The 19,858-nt window shown below is 41.0% G+C and overlaps 1 protein-coding gene across 1 annotated transcript in view; it reads left to right on the top strand.

Annotated features, from left to right (window-relative positions):
- TTC16 (tetratricopeptide repeat domain 16) overlaps positions 1 to 19,858 on the top strand; it is a 361,188-nt gene that overhangs the window by 50,605 nt on the left and 290,725 nt on the right. Inside the window, exons 3-4 of the mRNA XM_044058179.1 lie at positions 15,297 to 15,387; positions 15,501 to 15,647. Coding sequence (XP_043914114.1) covers positions 15,297 to 15,387; positions 15,501 to 15,647 — 238 coding nt within the window. The remainder of the gene's footprint in view (positions 1 to 15,296; positions 15,388 to 15,500; positions 15,648 to 19,858) is intronic.

Here is a 19,858-nt window from a genome sequence, read left to right on the forward strand (position 1 = left end):
GACTGTGGCAATGGGTGATTTCCTCCCAATGTTTTCTGATAGCAACGCACATCCCTGGGAAATCCAACGTTATAATGGACAGGCTCAACAGAGCTATCCTCATGCCTCACGAGTGGTCTTTGAATCAGGAACTTGCGGATTTTATCTTCTGCAAATGAGGACATCCTTGCTGCAACCTATTTGCCACTCCTCTCAACAAATGCAGCAGCAGCTACTTCTCCCTACTTCCTCTTCCAGGTCATATACCCAGAGATGCTCTAGTCCACGATTGGCCTCAGGGACTTCTTTACGCTCCCCCCCCCCCCAATTCCAAGACTCATACAGAAAGCAAACTCGTTGGGTTGCAAAATGATCCTCATTGCCCCATATTGGCCTCGACAAATATGGTTCACATTCCTACACCTCCACCTTCTGGATCAACCGTGGATTCTGGACCCGGTTCCAGATCTGCTGATTCACCAATCAGGTGGGTTGCACCAATCCCTTCAAACTCTCCAGCTTACAGCTTGGTTAATCCATTTCCAACCTTAACCAGGATTTCCAATATCTCCCCATTAGTCCGTGATATTATTGTTTCCTCACATAAGTCTACTATGAGGAAAACATATGCTAGTAAATGGAAATGGTTTTCTTACTGGGCAGAATCTAGAAATGTGGATCCTTTCAAAGCCCCAATCCATGAAATTCTTGAATTTCTAACACAGCTTTTTCAGTCTGGTGCGGCTTCTGCTACCATTATGGTACAACTAGCTGCCATTTCTAATTTTTATATCGGTATGTTTAATTCTAGCATAATGTCTCATAAGCTCTGCAAAGCCTTTATGAAAGGAACATCTCTTCTTAGACCCTCAGTTAGAGATCCTCCCCCTCCCCCTCCTTGGGATCTCAATTTAGTTTTAGCCTCCTTAATTTTGCCTCCCTTTGTACCAGCACATCATGTCCTTTAAACTTTCTTTCTTGGAAGATACTTTCTGCTTGCTATCACTTCAGCTAGACGTGTCTCAGAACTTCAAGCACTATGTGTTTGTCCTCCTTACCTGGTGTTTCACAAGAACAGAGTTTCTCTGAGGACCAATCCATCCTTTATTCCTAAAATCTGCTCAGAGAACAATTTAAATCAGTCCATAGATCTCCCAGTTTTCTTTCCTAATCACAGCAACAAGGCAGAATACAAGCTCCACCAATTGAATGTACACAGACAATTGTGTTTTCACCTGCATATAACTAAGGAACTAAAAGTCAGACCAGTTATTTCTTTCTTATGCTTTCAACAAACAAGGTCTTCCAGTTTCTAAAGTGACCTTATCCAGATGGTTACCTGATACTATTGCCTTTATCAATTGCAAAATAAAGAGCTACCAGCTAAACCAAAAGGTCATTTCCACTAGGAGCATTAGCCACCTCTGTAGCGTTTCAGTCTAGGTTGCCCATAGACTCAACCTGTGCAGCTGCCACTTGAGAAAACCCCCACACTTTTATCTCTCATTACAAGACAGATATGGTCTCCCGGAGCAGAGCTTCCTTTGGTCCTGCTGTTCTGAAGAATTTGTTCCAATGAGCCACCCGAGATTTTAGGTGCTAGGGACGCTGTCCCAGACAGCAACGAAGGCGAGATAGACAACTTAACATAAAGAAGTTATGTACCTACCATAACGTTCCATGTTAGTTGTCTTCATCTCACCTACCTTCTTCCATCCCTTCCCCCTTCCTAGAGGATTGTGAGGAGTTCCTTTTATTTTCACTGGCTGAGCATCTTTTATTACTTCACATGCCAGGTAAATCTATAACTTTTTCCTTGTTTAGGTGTATTGGACAACCAGTTTTAGTAACTGGTTACTCTACTAATGTCTAGTGTGTGCTATCACAAACGAGATCTGGGTAGCTGACGCTGGGCATTCTGGGATAAGGGGTAGCCTCGAGCCAGTAAACAGCTGTCAAGCTATAGAAAATGGCAGAGTCTGAGCCGAGGATTGGCTCCGAACCCAAACAGCAAGAAGGAAGGCGAGACGAAGACAACTAACATGGAACATTATGGTAGGTACATAACTTCTTTTTTTGTCACACTCGGGTGAGAACTTCTAACAGATTTGGAATCACTCACTGCCAACCTTCACAGAGAAGAAGAAGCCTGGACCTATTAACAGTCAATCATTAGTATAAAATGCAAAAAAAATTGAAGACTGAAAACAAAATTGGACGTCACAAATCTAGTTAATGAAGTGCCCACCAAACAGCATTAAGACGAAGAAATGCATCTGGCAAGACTGCACCATCATCCTTAGTCTCCTCATTGCCCTCAGACATAGGTTAGGTTGAGCCCAGGGATGGATAAGGTGGGTCCAGTCAACCTAGTGAGAGGAGCTGATGGCAGCTAATGGTCAGAAGCAGGGAGGGGATAAAAAAAGAATGAGAAATGTGTCCATAGAATATAATTATGCTTCAACATAAAACAAAAAAGTGCTTCATTCTTAAATAATGTTACTTAATGTGGCAGCAGACTTCAACAAGACAGTTCCTCCAAACCATGTGTATGAATGTTATTTCAGAAAACTACTTAGTGTACATCAGTGCTAGACATGCAGCAAATGAATCACTAGTCACAACATACAACATACCTACTACTTGTAATATGTATAGATTACTTCTTTGTACTCTTAAAGTAACCAGAACTCTCACTCCCTCACCCAGCTTAGATTTTGCTGGTAAACAGGATAATTTACAGAGTCCCAATAGAAGAAACTTGCTTCATGTCAACATCTAGCACAATGTTCTCTCTTTCAACTCATTGGTAAAACCTAAAATAACTTGTGTTCAAGGAAAAAACTCAGTTCAGCAAAAAGATAAGCTTCAACACAACCGATGCAGATTTTTAAACAGCCAGGAGTACAAACTTACTTTACAGGTGTTTTAAAAACGGCCAAAAGAATGCTTTTACTTTGCAGTTTGTCACAGTCTCGTTCTGGTTTTCTCTATGCCAAAAGTTCCAGAATAAATTCCTTTAAGCAGTAGCAGTTTGGCTTGCAAGAAATACAATTTCTTTCTACAAACTATCAATCTTCACACAATTCACAGTCCAGTTTCAAAACCCATACTGAGCTCTCCTCGCATATTAGCAGCTGTACTTATGAAAACCTGAGAGTAGTTCAGCTTACAATTCCTGCAGTGCTGCTTAATGGAATCTCACCACTTTTATGGCAAGACAGGCCATGCGTATTCACATTGTAAAAGTAGACACTCACTCATTACGTTGAACAACTAAGGAAGCCAATACATGAAGGTAAGGCAAGCTAAAAGCACTACAATCTATCACCCAAAGTATGTCTTATTGGAAAAAAGATGGAATTCTGAGGGATGAACCCGCCCATTGTTCGTCCCAAAAAGTTTTGTAATTGTTTTACCATGTCTAATTTGGGGACATCATCACTGTGAACAGGTTAATTGGAAATTTTTGTCCAAGGTCCAGTAATGAAAAGTGGAGACTGCCCATTTGATAAGCCTTCATTACAGTTGCAAATGGGGTGTTGTTCCCCATGTCTCCTAGCTTCACGTCAGTGGCATCAAGCTGCTTAAACTTTACTAAAATCAGCAACAATTAAATTAGACTGCATGTAAAGAGCAGTCTTCCGTTTCAGAAATACATTCTTAGCCTCATTACTCAGTTAAATTTGTGATGGTTCATGTAATAGTGAAGTGGGGGGTTGAACTTCCAATAAAAACTATCGTCCTTCCAAGAAAACCCATACTTGCTTTTTTGTGTGCGTGGCCTTTACATTCCGCGCCTAAATCTTCACCAGTCCACATCCCATGTTGCACCTTGAACACCAAGCTTCCTCCACACCGGGATTACATCTGGAAAGACTAATCAGTCATCAACAAATCTTAAATAAAATGGAACCCTGTTGTATTTAATAATGAGCAAGCTATGAATAACATTGAAGATTGTTGATGATTGTCTTAATATGGAATGGTACTGAGCAAATTCTGAATGAGTATGTGGAATATTTAAGAGTACCACTGCATTTTTTAGATTTAGAAAGCAATGTTTAGCTGAAAGAATTTCATTTTTGGATGTACTAATTGAAAAGGAAGGGAATGTAATTGTAACAAGTGTTCATAAAAAAAGAAGTGCAAGTTAATCGGTATGTGCATAGAGAGAGCATGCACCCCCCCACACACACATTTTTAAAAAGAATAGTGAAAGCACAACTCATTAGAACAAGTAGGTTAAATACTAATGACAGCAAATGTAAGCTGCAGATGAGTGAACTGGCAAATTAATTTAGAGAGAGAACATGTGCAAAATCTATGGTGGATGAGCTAGTAAATGACGTTTTTAATAGAACAGAACTAATAAAACCTATTTTTAATAGTTACTATAGCTGCAAGTATAGTGAATAAAGAAAATAAGGATGTTCTTTGTGTTTCACTGTTGCAGTCATTACATTTGAGTTATCTGCTTACAGGTAGCCCTCAGTCGGCCTGATTAACAAAGTCTTGGGTCCTGCGTCGGTTGCTGTCCCTTCTTCCATGACATCAGGTCGTCAGCGGTATAAAACATGCAGCCAATGCCATTACATCAGTCTTTCTTGCCGTGCGGTGGCTGAAACAGAAGCAGTTCGCAAGTGCCGGTCGGCTGACTCCTGAAATTTTCATTTTCGAGTTTCAGAACCGAAGTCTTCAACTAAAGCTAAGTAACCCATTGGGGAAACTTTTTCTTGCTCCTTACCGATGTCAATAAAAGTTAATTGCATTACTTGTGGAAAGCAAATACCTCAAAGATTTTCATTTGTACTGTATTCCTTGTCTAGGCCCTGACCACGACGTACCTTGCTGTCGGTTTTGTGCTTTAATCAGCGCACTATCCGTCGTTATATTTTCGCCTCTAAATATTTCAGTTCACGGTTTAATTATCCAGAAATGTCGTTGGTTAGCCATCCGACTACCGGAATTCTGAAAAAACACAAAGATAAAGACAGACAGGCTGCCGAGGTCCAAAACTGCTGACGATGCTTCTCTTAAGCCAGTCGCCAGTACTCAGTGAGGCGGTTTCGTAGCTCCTGATAACTGCTATTTCTGATTCGCAGGCCTCTACTGAGACCCATTCGGAGTCCGAGATGCTTTAATTATGGAACCTGCGGATGTCTCTACCTCAGCTGAGTCTGGAGCTGCTGTGCAGGCACCGGCTTCTGAGGGTGTATTCTGGCCTACAGACTTGCATATTAAACAGACGCCTCCTTTACTTAGGCCTAAATCTCGATTCAGGCCTAAAAAACAGATGCCCAGGCCACATGCTCAGGCCTCTATGCCTAAAAAACAAAGAATGGCTGAAGATCTAGTAGCCAATCCCCCCTTCTAAGAGGCCTAGGACTGAAGTTGATTATGAATCTTCTGATCAGGATTCTGTTTTTTTGTGATTCTTCTGATTATATGGATTTGCCCTTATCTACTTGTGAAGATTCTGATGCAGAGGACTCCATTCCCTCTGCTTCCCCTCCTGAGGATTTTTCATTTGGGGAAACCTTGCATACTCTAAGGGAGCATTTCCACTGGGAAAGCCAGGATTTTTCTGATTCAAAAAAGAGGCTTAGGGATTTCCTTCTCCTACCTCAGCATAGGCCTTTGTCTATTCTTCCTGTACTAGACATTGTTGTTGATGCTTTTTCAGAATCTAATTTGGCCCCCCGATTCCCTGCCTCCTGTTCCCAGAAAACCCAACAGATACTACAGGGTCCCTCAGTCCCACAAGCTGCTTTTTAAAAATCCTATTGCAGATCCAGAGACTATTTCACAGGGGCCCAAGGGCATTAAGGCTTCTACTGCTAAAAATCCTACCCCTTCTGATAGAGACTCCAGGGTGCTGGATAGATGGGGTAAGAAGGTTTACACTTCTGCAACCTTGGCCATTAGGGCTTTAAACTGCCAGTTTCATATGTTAAAGTTTCAGCAACATGTTATTGGACTGCTTAAACAGAAAATGATGTTTATTCCTGACTTGTGTGGAAAATAAAGAATTACAGGATTTAATGCATTCTGCTGAACAAGTTAGAAAACATACTTTGCAATGTGGTTTTGATTCATTAGATGGAAGATGAAGCTAAATCTATGCAAACTGTTTGTGTTCTTACAAGTTCAGCCTCCTAGATTTAGTAGGCACTGGCCCTCTAAAAATTGGTCCTTTCCAGCCCCTTCCAGGTCTTCTCAAGCCAAACCCAGACACAGCAAAAAACCCATGTTTCAGTCCCAGGGGACACATAGAACTAAGCAGTGGGGGGCCTCCACTTCCAAATCTGGGAATAATAAGACCCCCCCCCATGGTAAACTGTCTCAAGGACTTCCTTTTAAATTTTCCAAGTACTTGTCAACTGACTGCCCCCTTTGGAGGGAAAGACTGCTCTTCATGCAAAGAAGTGGGAACTCATTACCCAGGACAAATGGGTTTTAAATATAGTGTCCCAGGGATACAGATTTCACTTCCACACATTGCCAATACCAAGCAGGTGGCATGACCTACCCCCAAATCAGTGGGCAGAGGCCCAGAAACCAGTACTTTCTCTCTTAAGCATGAGGGCTATTCAACTGGTACCAGAAAAGGAAAAGGGACAAGGTTTCTACTCAAGACTTTTCCTGGTACCCAGAAAAGACCATTCATAGCGTCCTATCCTGGACCGGTCTACTCTAAACACCTTTTTGGAGATTCCAAAATTCAAGATGTTGACTCTTCAGCAATTACTTCCTATGCTAGGCAAAGATGCCTAGTTGTTAACACTAGATTTAAAAGCATACCTGCACATCCCAATCATAGAATTTTGCAGAAGATACCTACACTTCAAAGAAGGCTACACGCAGTATCAGTTCTCTGCACTGCCCTTTGGCTTATCTACTGCACCCAGGGTATTCACAAAGTGCCTAGCTCTAGTTATTGCATTTTGCAGGCAAAGAAGTATTCAAATATACCCATACCTGGACAATTGTCTAATTCAGGCAGAAAGCCAGGACATACTTTTGAATCATCTGGCCTTTGTACAAAGGGTTCTAACTTGTCTGGGGTACACCATAAACGAAAAGAAATCACACCGGATATCCTGTGAACAAATTATATTCCTGGGTGCAAGTTTGAATACAACTTCCCAGATGGCTTACCTCACGCCAGAGAAACAAATTCATTTGACAACCTACTTCAAACAAGTGGCCACAAAAACCCTGCTATCTGCAAGACAAATACTGCAAGCCTTGGGGTTTATGGCCTCCTGCATTCTTCTAATTCCATATGCAAGACTGCTTATGAGGAAACTATATAGTGGTATCTACAAAGCCTCTGGTGTCAACATTCTCAGGATCTAGAAACAATGATTCCTATCATACCTTGCCTATGCCTACAGTTCTTTGGTGTGCAGAGGCCTGCCACCAAAACAAGGGACTACCTTTCATACCACCCCCTGCCACCCAAACCCTAACAGATGCATTAGACTATGCATGGGGGGCTCACCTGGCAGGGAAGTGCATTCAGGGCAAATGGAACCCAAGTCAAATGCACCTGCATATCAAAAGAAGTGTTAGCTGTACAGAATGCTCTGACAGCCTTCAAGGACCACATTCTTACAGGACAACTAATGGTAAAGATGGACAACACCACTGTTATGTAGTACATAAATAAGCAGGGGGGGGTACACATTCTTACCCCCTCCGCAGACTAGCCATGGCATTGTGGAACACAGCCTTGAGCTACCAAATGCACCTACAAGCTCAATTCCTGCCTGGAAAATTAAATACACTGGCAGACGGATTAAGCAGAAACCTCATGGACCCACAAGAGTGGAAATTGGAACCAAGGATTTTCAACATGTTGACAAGCAAATGGGGGAGCCCAGATATAGACCTGTTTGCCTCTCCCCAGAACTATCAGTTGGACAAAGTTTGCACAAGGACTCCCCACAAACAAGCCTGGAAAGTGGATTAGTCTATGCCTTCCCCCCTTTGCCTCTGCTCTCCAAAGTACTACTAAAAATCAAACAGGACAAACCAAGGATGATTTTGATTGCTCCAGACTGGCCGCGCCAACACTGGTAACCCGTCCTGCGCAGTGTGTTACGGTTATCCCCATGGCACCTGCCTCAGACTGCTTCCCTGTTGTCTCAGCAGGAGAATCAGATTCAGCACCCTGAGCTTCTAACACTGAACCTTGCAGTTTGGCTAATTACATAATCTCTCCTTTACCGTCCCTCAGTAAACCTGTGATGGATATCATTTTAGAGGCAAGGAGGCCTAGTACTAGAAAATCTTATGCTTAAAAATGGAAAAGATTCTGTGCCTGGTACCAATCTCTAGGGATGAGAACAGCAGCGCCCAATTTACCTCAGATTTTACAATACTTAACTGAGATGCTTCACAAGGGCCTGCCTTTTTCCTCCATTAAAATCCATGCCTCAGCTCATTATAACACAGAACCTCCCCTCTTCTCTCATCCACTGCTCAAGCAGTTCCTCAGAGGGGCCAAAAATTTGAGACCACCCAGAAGAGCTCAAACCCCAGCCTGGGACCTTAACTTTGTCTTGGAGAAACTCACTACCTCCTTTCGAGCCAGCTGCTACTGCAGAATTAAAATTTCTTTCTTGGAAAACAGCTTTCCTTTTAGCAATCACTTCAGCTAGAAGGGTATCTGAATTACACGCCCTTATGGCAGTGGAGCCTTTCATCATCTTTCACACGGACCGGGTGTCCCTCAGAACCAATCCATCCTTCATGCCCAGGGTGATATACAGTGTGGCCCTTAATCAGTTCATTCATTTGCCAACCTCCTTTCCCAATCCACAGAATAAAGAGGAATGGATACTGCATTCCTTAGATGTGCACAGACAGCTTAGATTCTACTTGGACAGGACTAAATCTCAAAGGAAATCTGAACTGCTGGTGGCATTTGCTGCAGGGGCGGAGGAGAAGGCTATTTTAAAGCAAACCATTTCTAAATGGATAAGCCATTGCATTCATTTCTGCTATAAGCACCATGGAAAACGTATCCCCCCAGGGGATCAGACCTCACTCCACCAGGGCTGCATCTACCTCTACAGCCCTTCTCAGAGGCGTCCATACCAGGGATATCCTAGAAGCTGCTAACCTGGAGTTCTGTACATACTTTCACCAAGCATTATCATTTGACAATTTTCTCTAAATCCAGAGCTGGCTTTGCCACTGCAGTCTTGCAGGGCCTTATAGCTGGCCCTAATGCTAACTAAAATTCCTCCTCCTAACCATAGCTTTGGGAATCTACCCAAATGTAATGAGTGCAACAGTGAAACACAAAGAACATAGTACAGTTGTGTACATTTACCATAAATAGGTTTATAGGTTGGTACTAGGCTATGGGCCTATGCAAGCCTAGCCATAACAATTCTCAATTCCCTGGATATTTCTTCCCACAGTGTTTACTTCTCTGGGCCCCTGTCTAGCAGGGCGACTGACATGATCCCCAGGGTGAATTTCCTATCTCCCATCCAATCATCAAGGTTCCTTTTGAAGAGGGTCAATGAGGCGATCTGCTTGACATGTATGGGCAGTCTGTTCCAGAGTATGGGGAGTCTCTGGGTCAGGAGCCTATCCCTCCAGCATGTTTTGTTCATTATGATGACAAGGTTTAGATCCCTGGAGCGTGTGGCTCTGAGGGACTGGGATTTCTTTAAGTGGAGCATGTCCAACAGCTCAGTGTTTGACATGGCCTTGTATGTTAAGCAGAGATTGCCTCCGAGTAGACAATATGCCACAGAGTATAGCTGGAGTTTTTTTTAGACGGTCAGCATATGGCTTCTGCTTTAGGCCTGTGATTCTTTTAATGAGGTATTTCTGTGGCCTTTCCAGCTGTTGCAGATGTCTTGTGAGGTACATACCAAACGGGGCATTATACTCTATAATGGGTCTAATGAGGGATGAGTACAGTGGGACAATGACCTCCTTTTTTCTGGATGAAAAGCCCTTAGAGATGAGGTGTGCCACATAGGATTTCCTGACTGTTGTGGCGATGTGGTTATTGAAAGGAGACCACTGTCCACCTCTGTCCCCAAGTCTCTCATCACACTTTTGATGTTTAGTGTCCTGCCACATCTGTGGTAATTCAAGGGTACATGTTTTTTTCCAAAGGGGATAACTGTACATTTCTTGGCATTAAGCTTGAGCCCATGGCTCTGGCACCAGGCATATGTTTCTGCAAGGCCTTTTTGTAGACTATCCACATCATTTGTGGATTCAATAATGGCTCCCAGTTTGCAGTCATCTGCAAACTTTGTTATCCAGAGTCCCTTAGTGTTGGCCTGTACTGCACAGAAGTAGATGCCATACAACAGTGGTCCCAGGACTGAACCCTGAGGTACTCCACTTGTCACTTGTCTGGAGCTGGATTTGGAGTCGGCTACTTTTACAGTCTGGGTTCTGTCAGTAAGCCAGTTGGCAACCCATCGAGTGACGTAGGGATTTATGCCCAGTTTAGCAAGTTTATCTACGATTCCAGAGTGGGGGATGGTGTTGAAGGCCTTGGCGAGGTCCAGATAGGCTGTGTGGACCACCTTACCCTCGTCCACAGCTCTGGAGACTTATTTGAAGCAGTCAGATTCAGGAAACAAGATCGGCCCTTCACAAATCCAAACTGGGTGGGGTCCAGTGTTTGAAGGTTGCCAGTGTCTTTGTTTATAAGTTCCATGATAATGCGTTCCACGCCCTTGCAGATCAGGCTTGTCAGACTGATGGGACGGTAGTTCTCGGGATCCAAGGCGGATCCTCCCTTGTGGAGCGGGATAACTGCAGCTGTTCGCCACTCAGTGGGCACGAAGCCTAAGGTGAGGCTGTGATTAAGCATGACACTTAGGTGAGGTGCCAGTTCATTTTGTAGTTCATGTAGTACACAGCCTGGGATGTCATCTGGTCCCATGGATGCTGTATTCTTAGCTTTGGAGAGTGCGGTTTCTACCTGTGTGGCAGTGATTATCGGAATTTGGCAATCTTTTGGTATTGAGATGGGCCCTTTAGGGGGTGAGAGGGGGTGAAGTTGGCACTAAATCGATCTGCCGGGATATTGGCAATATCCTTGGGATCAGTATATTTAATGCCATTCTGTTGTAGCTCAGAGCAGATCTGAGCATTGCCATTTAGATTCTTGACATAACTATAGAATGCCTTGTGGTTGTCTTTGGAATCTTTGGCAATTTTATTTTCATAACTAGCTTTTGAGGATTTTATGAGGGATCTCAGCTTCTTACTGAGGCTGGTGAGGGAGTTTTTTGCATCCTGGGATTTTCTTCTTTTCTGCAACAGTTTCTTCCTTCTGTTGTATAGTTTGTTTATAGCAGGGGACCACCAGATTGGCTTCCTTTTTTTGGAGAAGAGCATCTTGGTTCTATTTGGGATGGCACGATTCATGCACGAGTGGATGGGCTCGTACAGTGCCTTAGTGTAGGATTCTGCAGTCAAACTTCCAAATCCCGTCTGCGTGGGTGTTGTGAAGTTGGTCACTTCTGACTTCAGTACCATGAAGTTGGCTTTGGAGAAGTTTTTAAGGAGGTTTCCTTACTGGGAGGTGGGGGTGGGATGTGGATGTCAAAGATGATTTGCTTATGGCCAGACCTGACCAATGAGGGGGTGACCACTGGTGTGGAGCATTTATCTCCTATGTTGGTAATGACCAGGTCTAGGATATTGGCTCCCCTGGTGCAACAGTGAATTAGTTGATCCAGGGCGTTGGAATTTATGAATTCGAAGAACCGTTGGGAAAAGGAGTTGGTACCAGAGTAGTTTTCCCAATTAATGGCGGGGTAGTTGAAATCACCCAGTATTAGGGTGTTTGGTTGTATCTTAATATTTTCCAGTCTGTTTAGAAAGGTGTAGTGAGAATCTTGGGGCATGGTGGGGGATCTGTAGCAAGCTACAATTTGGATTGCAGTCTTACCTAGTATTATTTGCACCTGGAGAATTTCAGATGCATTGCGTTGGGCAACTAGCCTGGAGGTGTGAATATCCTTGGCGACTATGGACACTCCTCCACCTTTAGTGTTTCGGTCTTGGTTTTGTGGCCGAAAAGTGTGGTAAGAATTGTAGACTGGTATTGCAGGGGTTAGAGTGTATTCATTGTTGCAGTCCAGGTTACCCTCCCTCCAGCCCCCTAACTTCTTTTGGCTATACCTGTACTTTCCTTAACTATGCTTAAAAGCCCTTTTTGTGTATTTGCTTTTTTGTTGGAGGTATATCATTGTACTTTTATATTTATTTGCTTCCCCATTAGGGGGGCACCGGACATCAGAGGCAAGAAAAACCGATGTAATGGCGTCGGATGCATGTTTTATACCAGACGACCTGACATCATGGAAGAAGGGACAGCAACCGACGCAGGACCCAAGACTTTGTTAATCAGGCCAACTGAGGGCTACCTGCAAGCAGATAACCCAAATGTAATGACTGCAATAGTGAATACACTAGAACTTCTACATTTCTGGTAAGTGTACACAACTGTACTTTAGATATCTAGCTACCTATAACACAGACTAAGGAAGTAATGAAAATTGAGAATAACTGAAATTTCTTGATGGCTGTGCCAGAACTACGTCAGATACTTCATAATAAGCCAGATTTTACATACAGGAATTTAAAAAACTTAAAATTGTGCTAAAGATTTTCGGCATTAGAAGAGAGCTCAGAAAAATATATACAACGTGCACACACCCATGTTTGAACTTCAGTTGCTGTACTGATATTTTTATGAAGGATAACATGTACATCCCCCTCCAGTTTCAAAAAAAATTTTTTTCAAATGTACAGCAACATACAATACTACATATGTAATGTTATCTTGCTACCTGCCAAAAATGACCCTCATTTTATGTTGGGAAAGTACAAGGAAACTAAAGGAAAGAATAACAGAACACAAGTCAGAGATACGTAGACAAATACAGCAGAATGCATTAAGTAAGCATATTCTGAAGAAAGGAACTGAGCACACCTTCAGATTTAGGGTGATGGAAACAGTGTATAAGCAAGTAAGTGGGGGTGATGTTAACAACCTTCTGGAGATTAAAGAATATGCATGGATCTTAAGACTGCAAACAAATGTATTACCAGGGTTGAATAACATGGTTAGTATCCAAGCCAGTTTTAGCAACTAGACAAATGCAATTGCATGAGGTATTTTTAGTGTGTGTATATACATATGTATTTTTTTGTATATGTGCAAATAATTTAAACAAGTAAACAATTTTTATAATAAATATTTTATTAGATATAACTATATACTTAATTCTATCTCGTATGTATTTATAAATTGAGTTGAAAGTATGTCTGAGTACTTCTTAAGGAAACTTAAGGAACTGCTGTATCTCAAAGCTAAAATGTTTATCAAATTATTGCAGAGATGATGTGATTAGCTGGCCGTGCTCACATGATTTTACTCTTGTTTAACAAAAACTGAAAGAATGCAATATTATATATTGCACTGAAAAAGGATTTATATCCAAAAGCTTTTCTGTAATAAAGTATTGACTTTCTTGGAGTTTGAATTTTTCTGTTCGTCATAAAGAAGCTCACCAGATTACATGTCAACTCCATTGCATTCCATTTGATCACCATTGGCTCACAGAAGAGTGCGTACTGAAGATGTGTCATGCTTTTTTTTTTTTTTATCTAGTAGACTAGCCATGGCTTGCATACATTGTGGATCCACTCTCATTTGGATTGTACTTCTGTGATGTCCAAGTAAATGTCAAGCAACTCTGGCTGACCATGCTCACCAAGGCCTGTAAACTTTTCAGTCATTAACTCCCCAGCTTATATTCATATCCTGCAGGATGGTGTTAGCCACTCTAATTATTGTTAAAGACCATGACCTAAAGTTTAGTTAAAAAATGCAGCACAACACTCTTTGGGAAACAGGAATATCCCTGCACATAATACATTGGTACCCCCCCCCCCCCAAAGTCAGTACCACTATCTGAGATCTAGGCACATTCTTGATAACTAATACTCCTTTCATCACCACCATGTTAACTGTTGTTCAAAAAGCTTTTTAACTTTTGCAACTAATCATTAAAGATACAATCCCTAGATCCAATGGAATCATTGTCCCTCTCTAATTCTCCCTGATTAGGCCAAGAGTACAATGCAATTCCCCCTTTGCAATGTACTTGATCAAGTATACTACACAACTTGAACGTTCCCAGTGGCATCTAACAAAGAAAATCATGGGTATGTCCCCTGTAACATCCTACATCACTGCTGTTAGTCTCTTACAGACTCCTAAATGAACATCTTTTTGGATTATAGGTCTACGAATTACCCCATCCTATCTGATTTTTCACATATGCACAAACTGGTTGTACAAGCAACACTCACTCAACAGATCTAAATTTATATCACAATAAAAATAGAACCTTTTAGCATGACACATACCTCTCCCAAAAGGATTCACTGTGTACAGAATAAGCTGTCACTCCATGTTATGCAGAGGAGCTCTCGAATAATCTATCGAAATAAACTTTGATGAGTAGATGGGAAGTTATTAATTTATCCCAGGGCTATTCTGTATGGTACATACTGACAGAAAAAAAGTCTTGTGTCTAGGCTCCAAATGTTGTATGGGATCAAGTTCCTAGTAAGAACTTATGAACCTAAGCTTTATATTAAACTACAGATAGAAGTTTCTAAATTCAAAAATGCAGAAGGCAGGTATTAATGAACCATAATGACATAGAAAAATATAAATCAAAAATACTTGGTAAGTTGCTTATTTCACAGCTGCCCATTGCAGATGTTCATGTGCTATTGTTCACTTATAGCTTAAATACAAATTGTAATGTTTTTTATTTGATTTGATCTTGCAGTCTCTTGGAGAAAGAGCGAGACAGGTTTGTTATTGCCTGTCGAAAGTTACTTTTTCTCTGAGGTGCAGTACTCAGAGTAAGAATAATAAAAGAATAATAAAGTTAAGAAATGTAGGTCAATTCCACCCCATATGTGAGGTGTAGGGGGGAAATGTCCTGTGGAAAAAGAGTCACTGTTTTTGGTTTGTATTTGAAAAACTCAGGTGCATGTATTGCAATCGTTTGTGTATCAAGCTGTCAGGAGCTGCTGTTAGGAAAGTGTAATATGAGCTTTGGTGTTTCGAGGACCCATTGTGGGTCCTTACTGAAAACATCACACAATGTCTGTAATACTATAATAAAGGTGATGGGCAATGTGTGTTTGGCCAAGTTGTTGCATGTCTGTTTGAGAACTTTAGCCTATGATGGTGTAAATTGTGCTGACTATACATGTATCTGCATTATTTCCAGTTACAAAAGAGGTTTGGAGCAGATGTCCATGAAACAGATGGAAAAAGCTGTAATTTCATTCTCCAAAGCCATCAGCCTTGGTGATCAAATGGTAGGTTTGCTCAGACTAGGCACCAAGCTTTGATGCATGTCTTACCAGGATTATTTCTCGCCATTAATTTAGTACTTATGCTAATTTGACAAACTCTTTCTGTTGTTGTTTAGCCGACAGAATTATACCTTAAGAGAGCTGAAGCTTACCTCTACCTATGTGACTTCCAGTCTGCTGCACTGAACTACAGGATGGTTTGTTTCATGAATCCTTTGAGAAAAGATTTTCAAGCAAATTTAGCATTCATTTTCTATATCCAAGTAAGATCAAATGCATTAATATTCTTGTATGTCATACAATCTTCTGTCATAATTAATCTGGTTCTGCTTGCACTACATTGATACTAGTAAACACAGTTTGCCCTTAGAGTACAATTCTGTTTTTTTATGACTGAATTAAGCTGTCGGGTCACATTGGATGGTAGGTACAAGGCAGTTTACTAGTCATGTTTTATAAGGATACAGGGCAATGGACACAAAGTAATTAAGCATTTTCTTAAACAATGCAAAAAAAAAATGCATCATCCTCCTCTTTAGCAAGGGTGATGTTCCTGCAAACTACCACAACAATACCCTAAAGCACACAGTCAGTGGTGAGAGATCTGTGCACACAGGTTGACAGCAACCTTAACTTTGATCACCATGTCTCCACAGTGGTAAGAAAAGCATTTTAGATTGCTCATCTCATAAGGGCATTACCTCCAGAAAAAAAAAAAAGTTATAACCCCTTGTACTGTTCCCTCATAAGGCCACCAATAGAGTATAACCCTCCCTTTATGTTCCTTTCCAAGCACCTACAGCAATTGGAGAGACCTCATAGGTTCCTTACAAAGAAAATTCAGGGTCTAAGATCTGTCTTATGTGGAGAGACAGAAATCATTGTCACTTTACTTTGTGTCATACAGACTGCTCAGAGGCAACCTGTGCCTTGCATACAGAGCAATCTCTAACCCAGCTTAATGGAAATGCTGCACATTCGCAAGTCAAATGGCACATGGATCAAAGGACCTTAACATGATATGGGACATCAACAGAACTTGGAGACACAGTTTTGTCTCGGAGCTTGCCTTACTTTTGAAACAAGCTTCCTATTCATGTTAAACAAACCCCCTCATTGGCACAATTTGGATGATTGGATTGTTAACCAGAAATTAATTCCAGGGGTTCCACCTGTGTCCCTCTTGGACAGGTGCAATTTCGTTCAGACACCCTTGGGAACATGGGTTGAACTTGGGTAGGCTTGTTAGGGCTGTGAGGCTGTTAGCCTAGTAACGTGCTATGATCCTATGAATACAAAAGTGTACAAAGGCTTTCCCATGCAGAGTAATCTATTACAGTAATGACAAATAACTAGCAGTCAGTAATTAAGGTACTACACAATCCACAGGCATCAAAATAGCAGCTAAAGAATATTGTAATATTAGTATACAAGATGTACAGAACACTATCAGCTACAAAGGTGCCAGCAGCCAGTCTTATGCAGGCAAGAGTGACAGCAAGGAAATCCTTCCATGCCATTGCTGTGTACTTAAATGCTATTATTTTATGTCTTATTCTTGTAGGTACATTGTTTTTGTTAATGTTTTAGCTGTTGAAGTTAAATTAGTTTCTCAATGCTTCCTAGCTTTTAATGAAGTCGAGGATCTCCTAATCTAACCAGTAAACAAACTTTTGCTTGGCATGATGTATGAAGGGATTTCATCTATTCTGTCATCATATGGCCACAAGCCCATCAGCATAACAGTGCAGTACAGTTTAGAGCATGTACCTTCAAGCCTGATATGAGCATCAACAATAAATGCAGCAGCAACAGATGGTTGTGTCAGGCCTAGGCAGGTGTCCTGCGAAAAAGTCGCATACCTTAAAAAAAAAAAAAAATTCTTTATATTTTCAGCAGTGCTGAAAGTATATCTTGAATGATAAAAACTGAAATTCTAGTAGTGAAGGCTTTTCTTACCTCCTCCCATCATGTAACTGACTTATTACTAGTAGTCTGCATTTTTATTTAACCATTAATTAGTATGAAATTTATTAGCCATGTCATTCCAGTTAGTCCATGCTGCATGTTTATGGGAGATCTGAGGATTGAAAACTCCAGCTAGAAGTAGAAAAACAAGTATATGCTATTCTGTTATTCCTAGTGAGAAAAGCAGAAAGACATTGATTTCTAGCCATCTGTTATTTGGCAGCGTGTGCCAATTCCCCTGATTGTTCTATTTGCTATTTCGGTGGGAATCTCTTTAAAGATTTTTGGGTATTGTGACACATTTTAGCACTCTATTTGGGGGCAAATACAGATATAGGGTATTATACAAACTTGGACAAGTTGTTGGTAATAAGACCCTTCAGGGTTAAGTGGTAAATCAAGTAAGGAAGTTTAACTCAATAATCAAGTATCCAATGGACTTGGATTTGTAAATCACATGTCTTTTTAAAAATATCAAACAGTCAATGAAGTTTAAATCCATTTTTTTTATCTGAAGAAGTTCTTTGTATTGTTAGGAGAACGAAAAGTGAGTGTACTGTTTTTTGCTTAATTAAACTACAACTACATCACTATTGGGTATCTTCGATTTTTGTGTGTCGGTCTGCCTAGAATCAGTGATTTTCTTGGACTGTGTTAGTTTGTTACTGCTTTTGGATTCCATCTCTTTAAAGATATCAGACCATTGCCTAGCTTTACTGTGTTAAACTGCTGAATGTGTTATTAAATGCATCTACCAAGAGTAGATTACAGCAGGCCTATGGTCCCATGCAACTTGAGAGAAGTCTTCTGCTCACCATAAGAGAACCTGCAAACTGCTTCTTAGAAACTAGTTTAGAGTTAGTGCTACTGTTTCTCATTATAAGAGAAGTAGCAGAGGAACTTTAATCCCTAAATACTTCCAGCTGCAGAGAGACCAACACTAGTAGCAACTAGGTAGTAACTAATAGGAAGATGCTTACTGTTTTTCATTTTTTGGCTACTGTTTTAGTTCCTGCAGTAACGCTTCCAATAATCCAATACTGATCCTATGGACTCGAGCCTGTGCACACCTCTTTCCCTTGCTAGCTGTTGGAGGTTTGAGGCCATGCAACAACTATCTAATTTACTGGAAACCGATTACTTCTAGACCACTCAGATTTCTTATGTGAGAAATGAAATATGGAGTTTGTAGGCTCATCTCTTGAAAACATCTACGGTCAGTAAACAGCAGCATAGTATCTTACCAACATATGCTGAGGAGAATACACCATTTAGGTAAGAAAGTGTAGTACATAGTATAAACATATAGAGGACTCGCATCAGGTGAAGGTCTAACTGTTCTGTACATTAACCAAGGAAGATGAACATTCAGGCAGTGGATGGAAAGTGGTCAGAATATTACAGCATAACAAACATGCAAGGCATATCCAGTGACCATGCATATGTGCAACACGTTCAAGATTTGTATCTGATGCAAATGAAAACAGCAGCAGTCATGGGCACAGTTGTCCATAATTAGCAGTCCATGATCTTTATCAGCAGTTTTTGCATATAATGTTTAAGGTGCTACTTCCTCTTATTGGAGTGTTAACTGCTTGCTTTATACCTGTCATACTTAAAATGTAAAAGGATTGTGTCTACACATTACTTGACAATCATTATTTTAGACATTAAGGTCCCCCATAATAATACTTTTACTCCTCAGTTCCATTTGATCTAATCTGCCAGTGTTGCATAGCAGTTTTATTGGTAATATGTAATACAACATATTAATACAGAAATATAACAATTTTAGTATAAAAGCCCACAACTACAATACTGTTGTGTTTTCTTTATTTTTAGGCTATTTCGCTTTAGGTATACAGTTAAACAAATTTAAGTACAGGATTGATTAGTATGTTGCTCCCTTTCAAATTCCTCCGTCTTAGCATTTGAAAACGTTATTCCAGTATGTTAAATTTTGTTTAACCATATTTCAGTTATAACCACAATGCTCCAACACAAACTCCAGTTTTGCTGGGTTTTTTTGTTAGTCACTCCATTAAGGAGCACCGGCCTACCATGTTAAATGAGATTTACAGCCACCAGTGTTTACCAGAGCTAGGAAGATTTCATTTGTCACATACAGAAAACAGATTTCCCATTCATTTTTTCAGTATACGCTTATCAAATGATATTGTTCCAACACCATCTCCATACCCAGCTGCTTTGATCTTCTTCTTTCGGCTTTTTCCCCGGTTAGGGGTTGCCACAACGGAACTCCAGTCCGCTAATGATTAGCAGTAGATTTTTATGATGCCGAAGTGCCAGCTCGACGACCCAGCTGCTTTGATCTACTGAGTTTTTATATTTCTCTTAAGAGAATGGAGGGAGAATCTGGGCAGAAGCTACTCTGCCATACCCCCACCCCCCCAGTGCCATCTATGCAGTCTATTAAAATGCCACTTGTGTCTCAATGTTTAAGAGCTTTAAGCCTTGGTATTGCATTAGCAAGATATACATTTAA

The sequence above is a fragment of the Protopterus annectens genome, chromosome 16.part0, assembly GCF_019279795.1.
Source record: "Protopterus annectens isolate FY-2018-M chromosome 16.part0, PAN1.0, whole genome shotgun sequence".
NCBI lineage: Eukaryota > Metazoa > Chordata > Ceratodontiformes > Protopteridae > Protopterus > Protopterus annectens.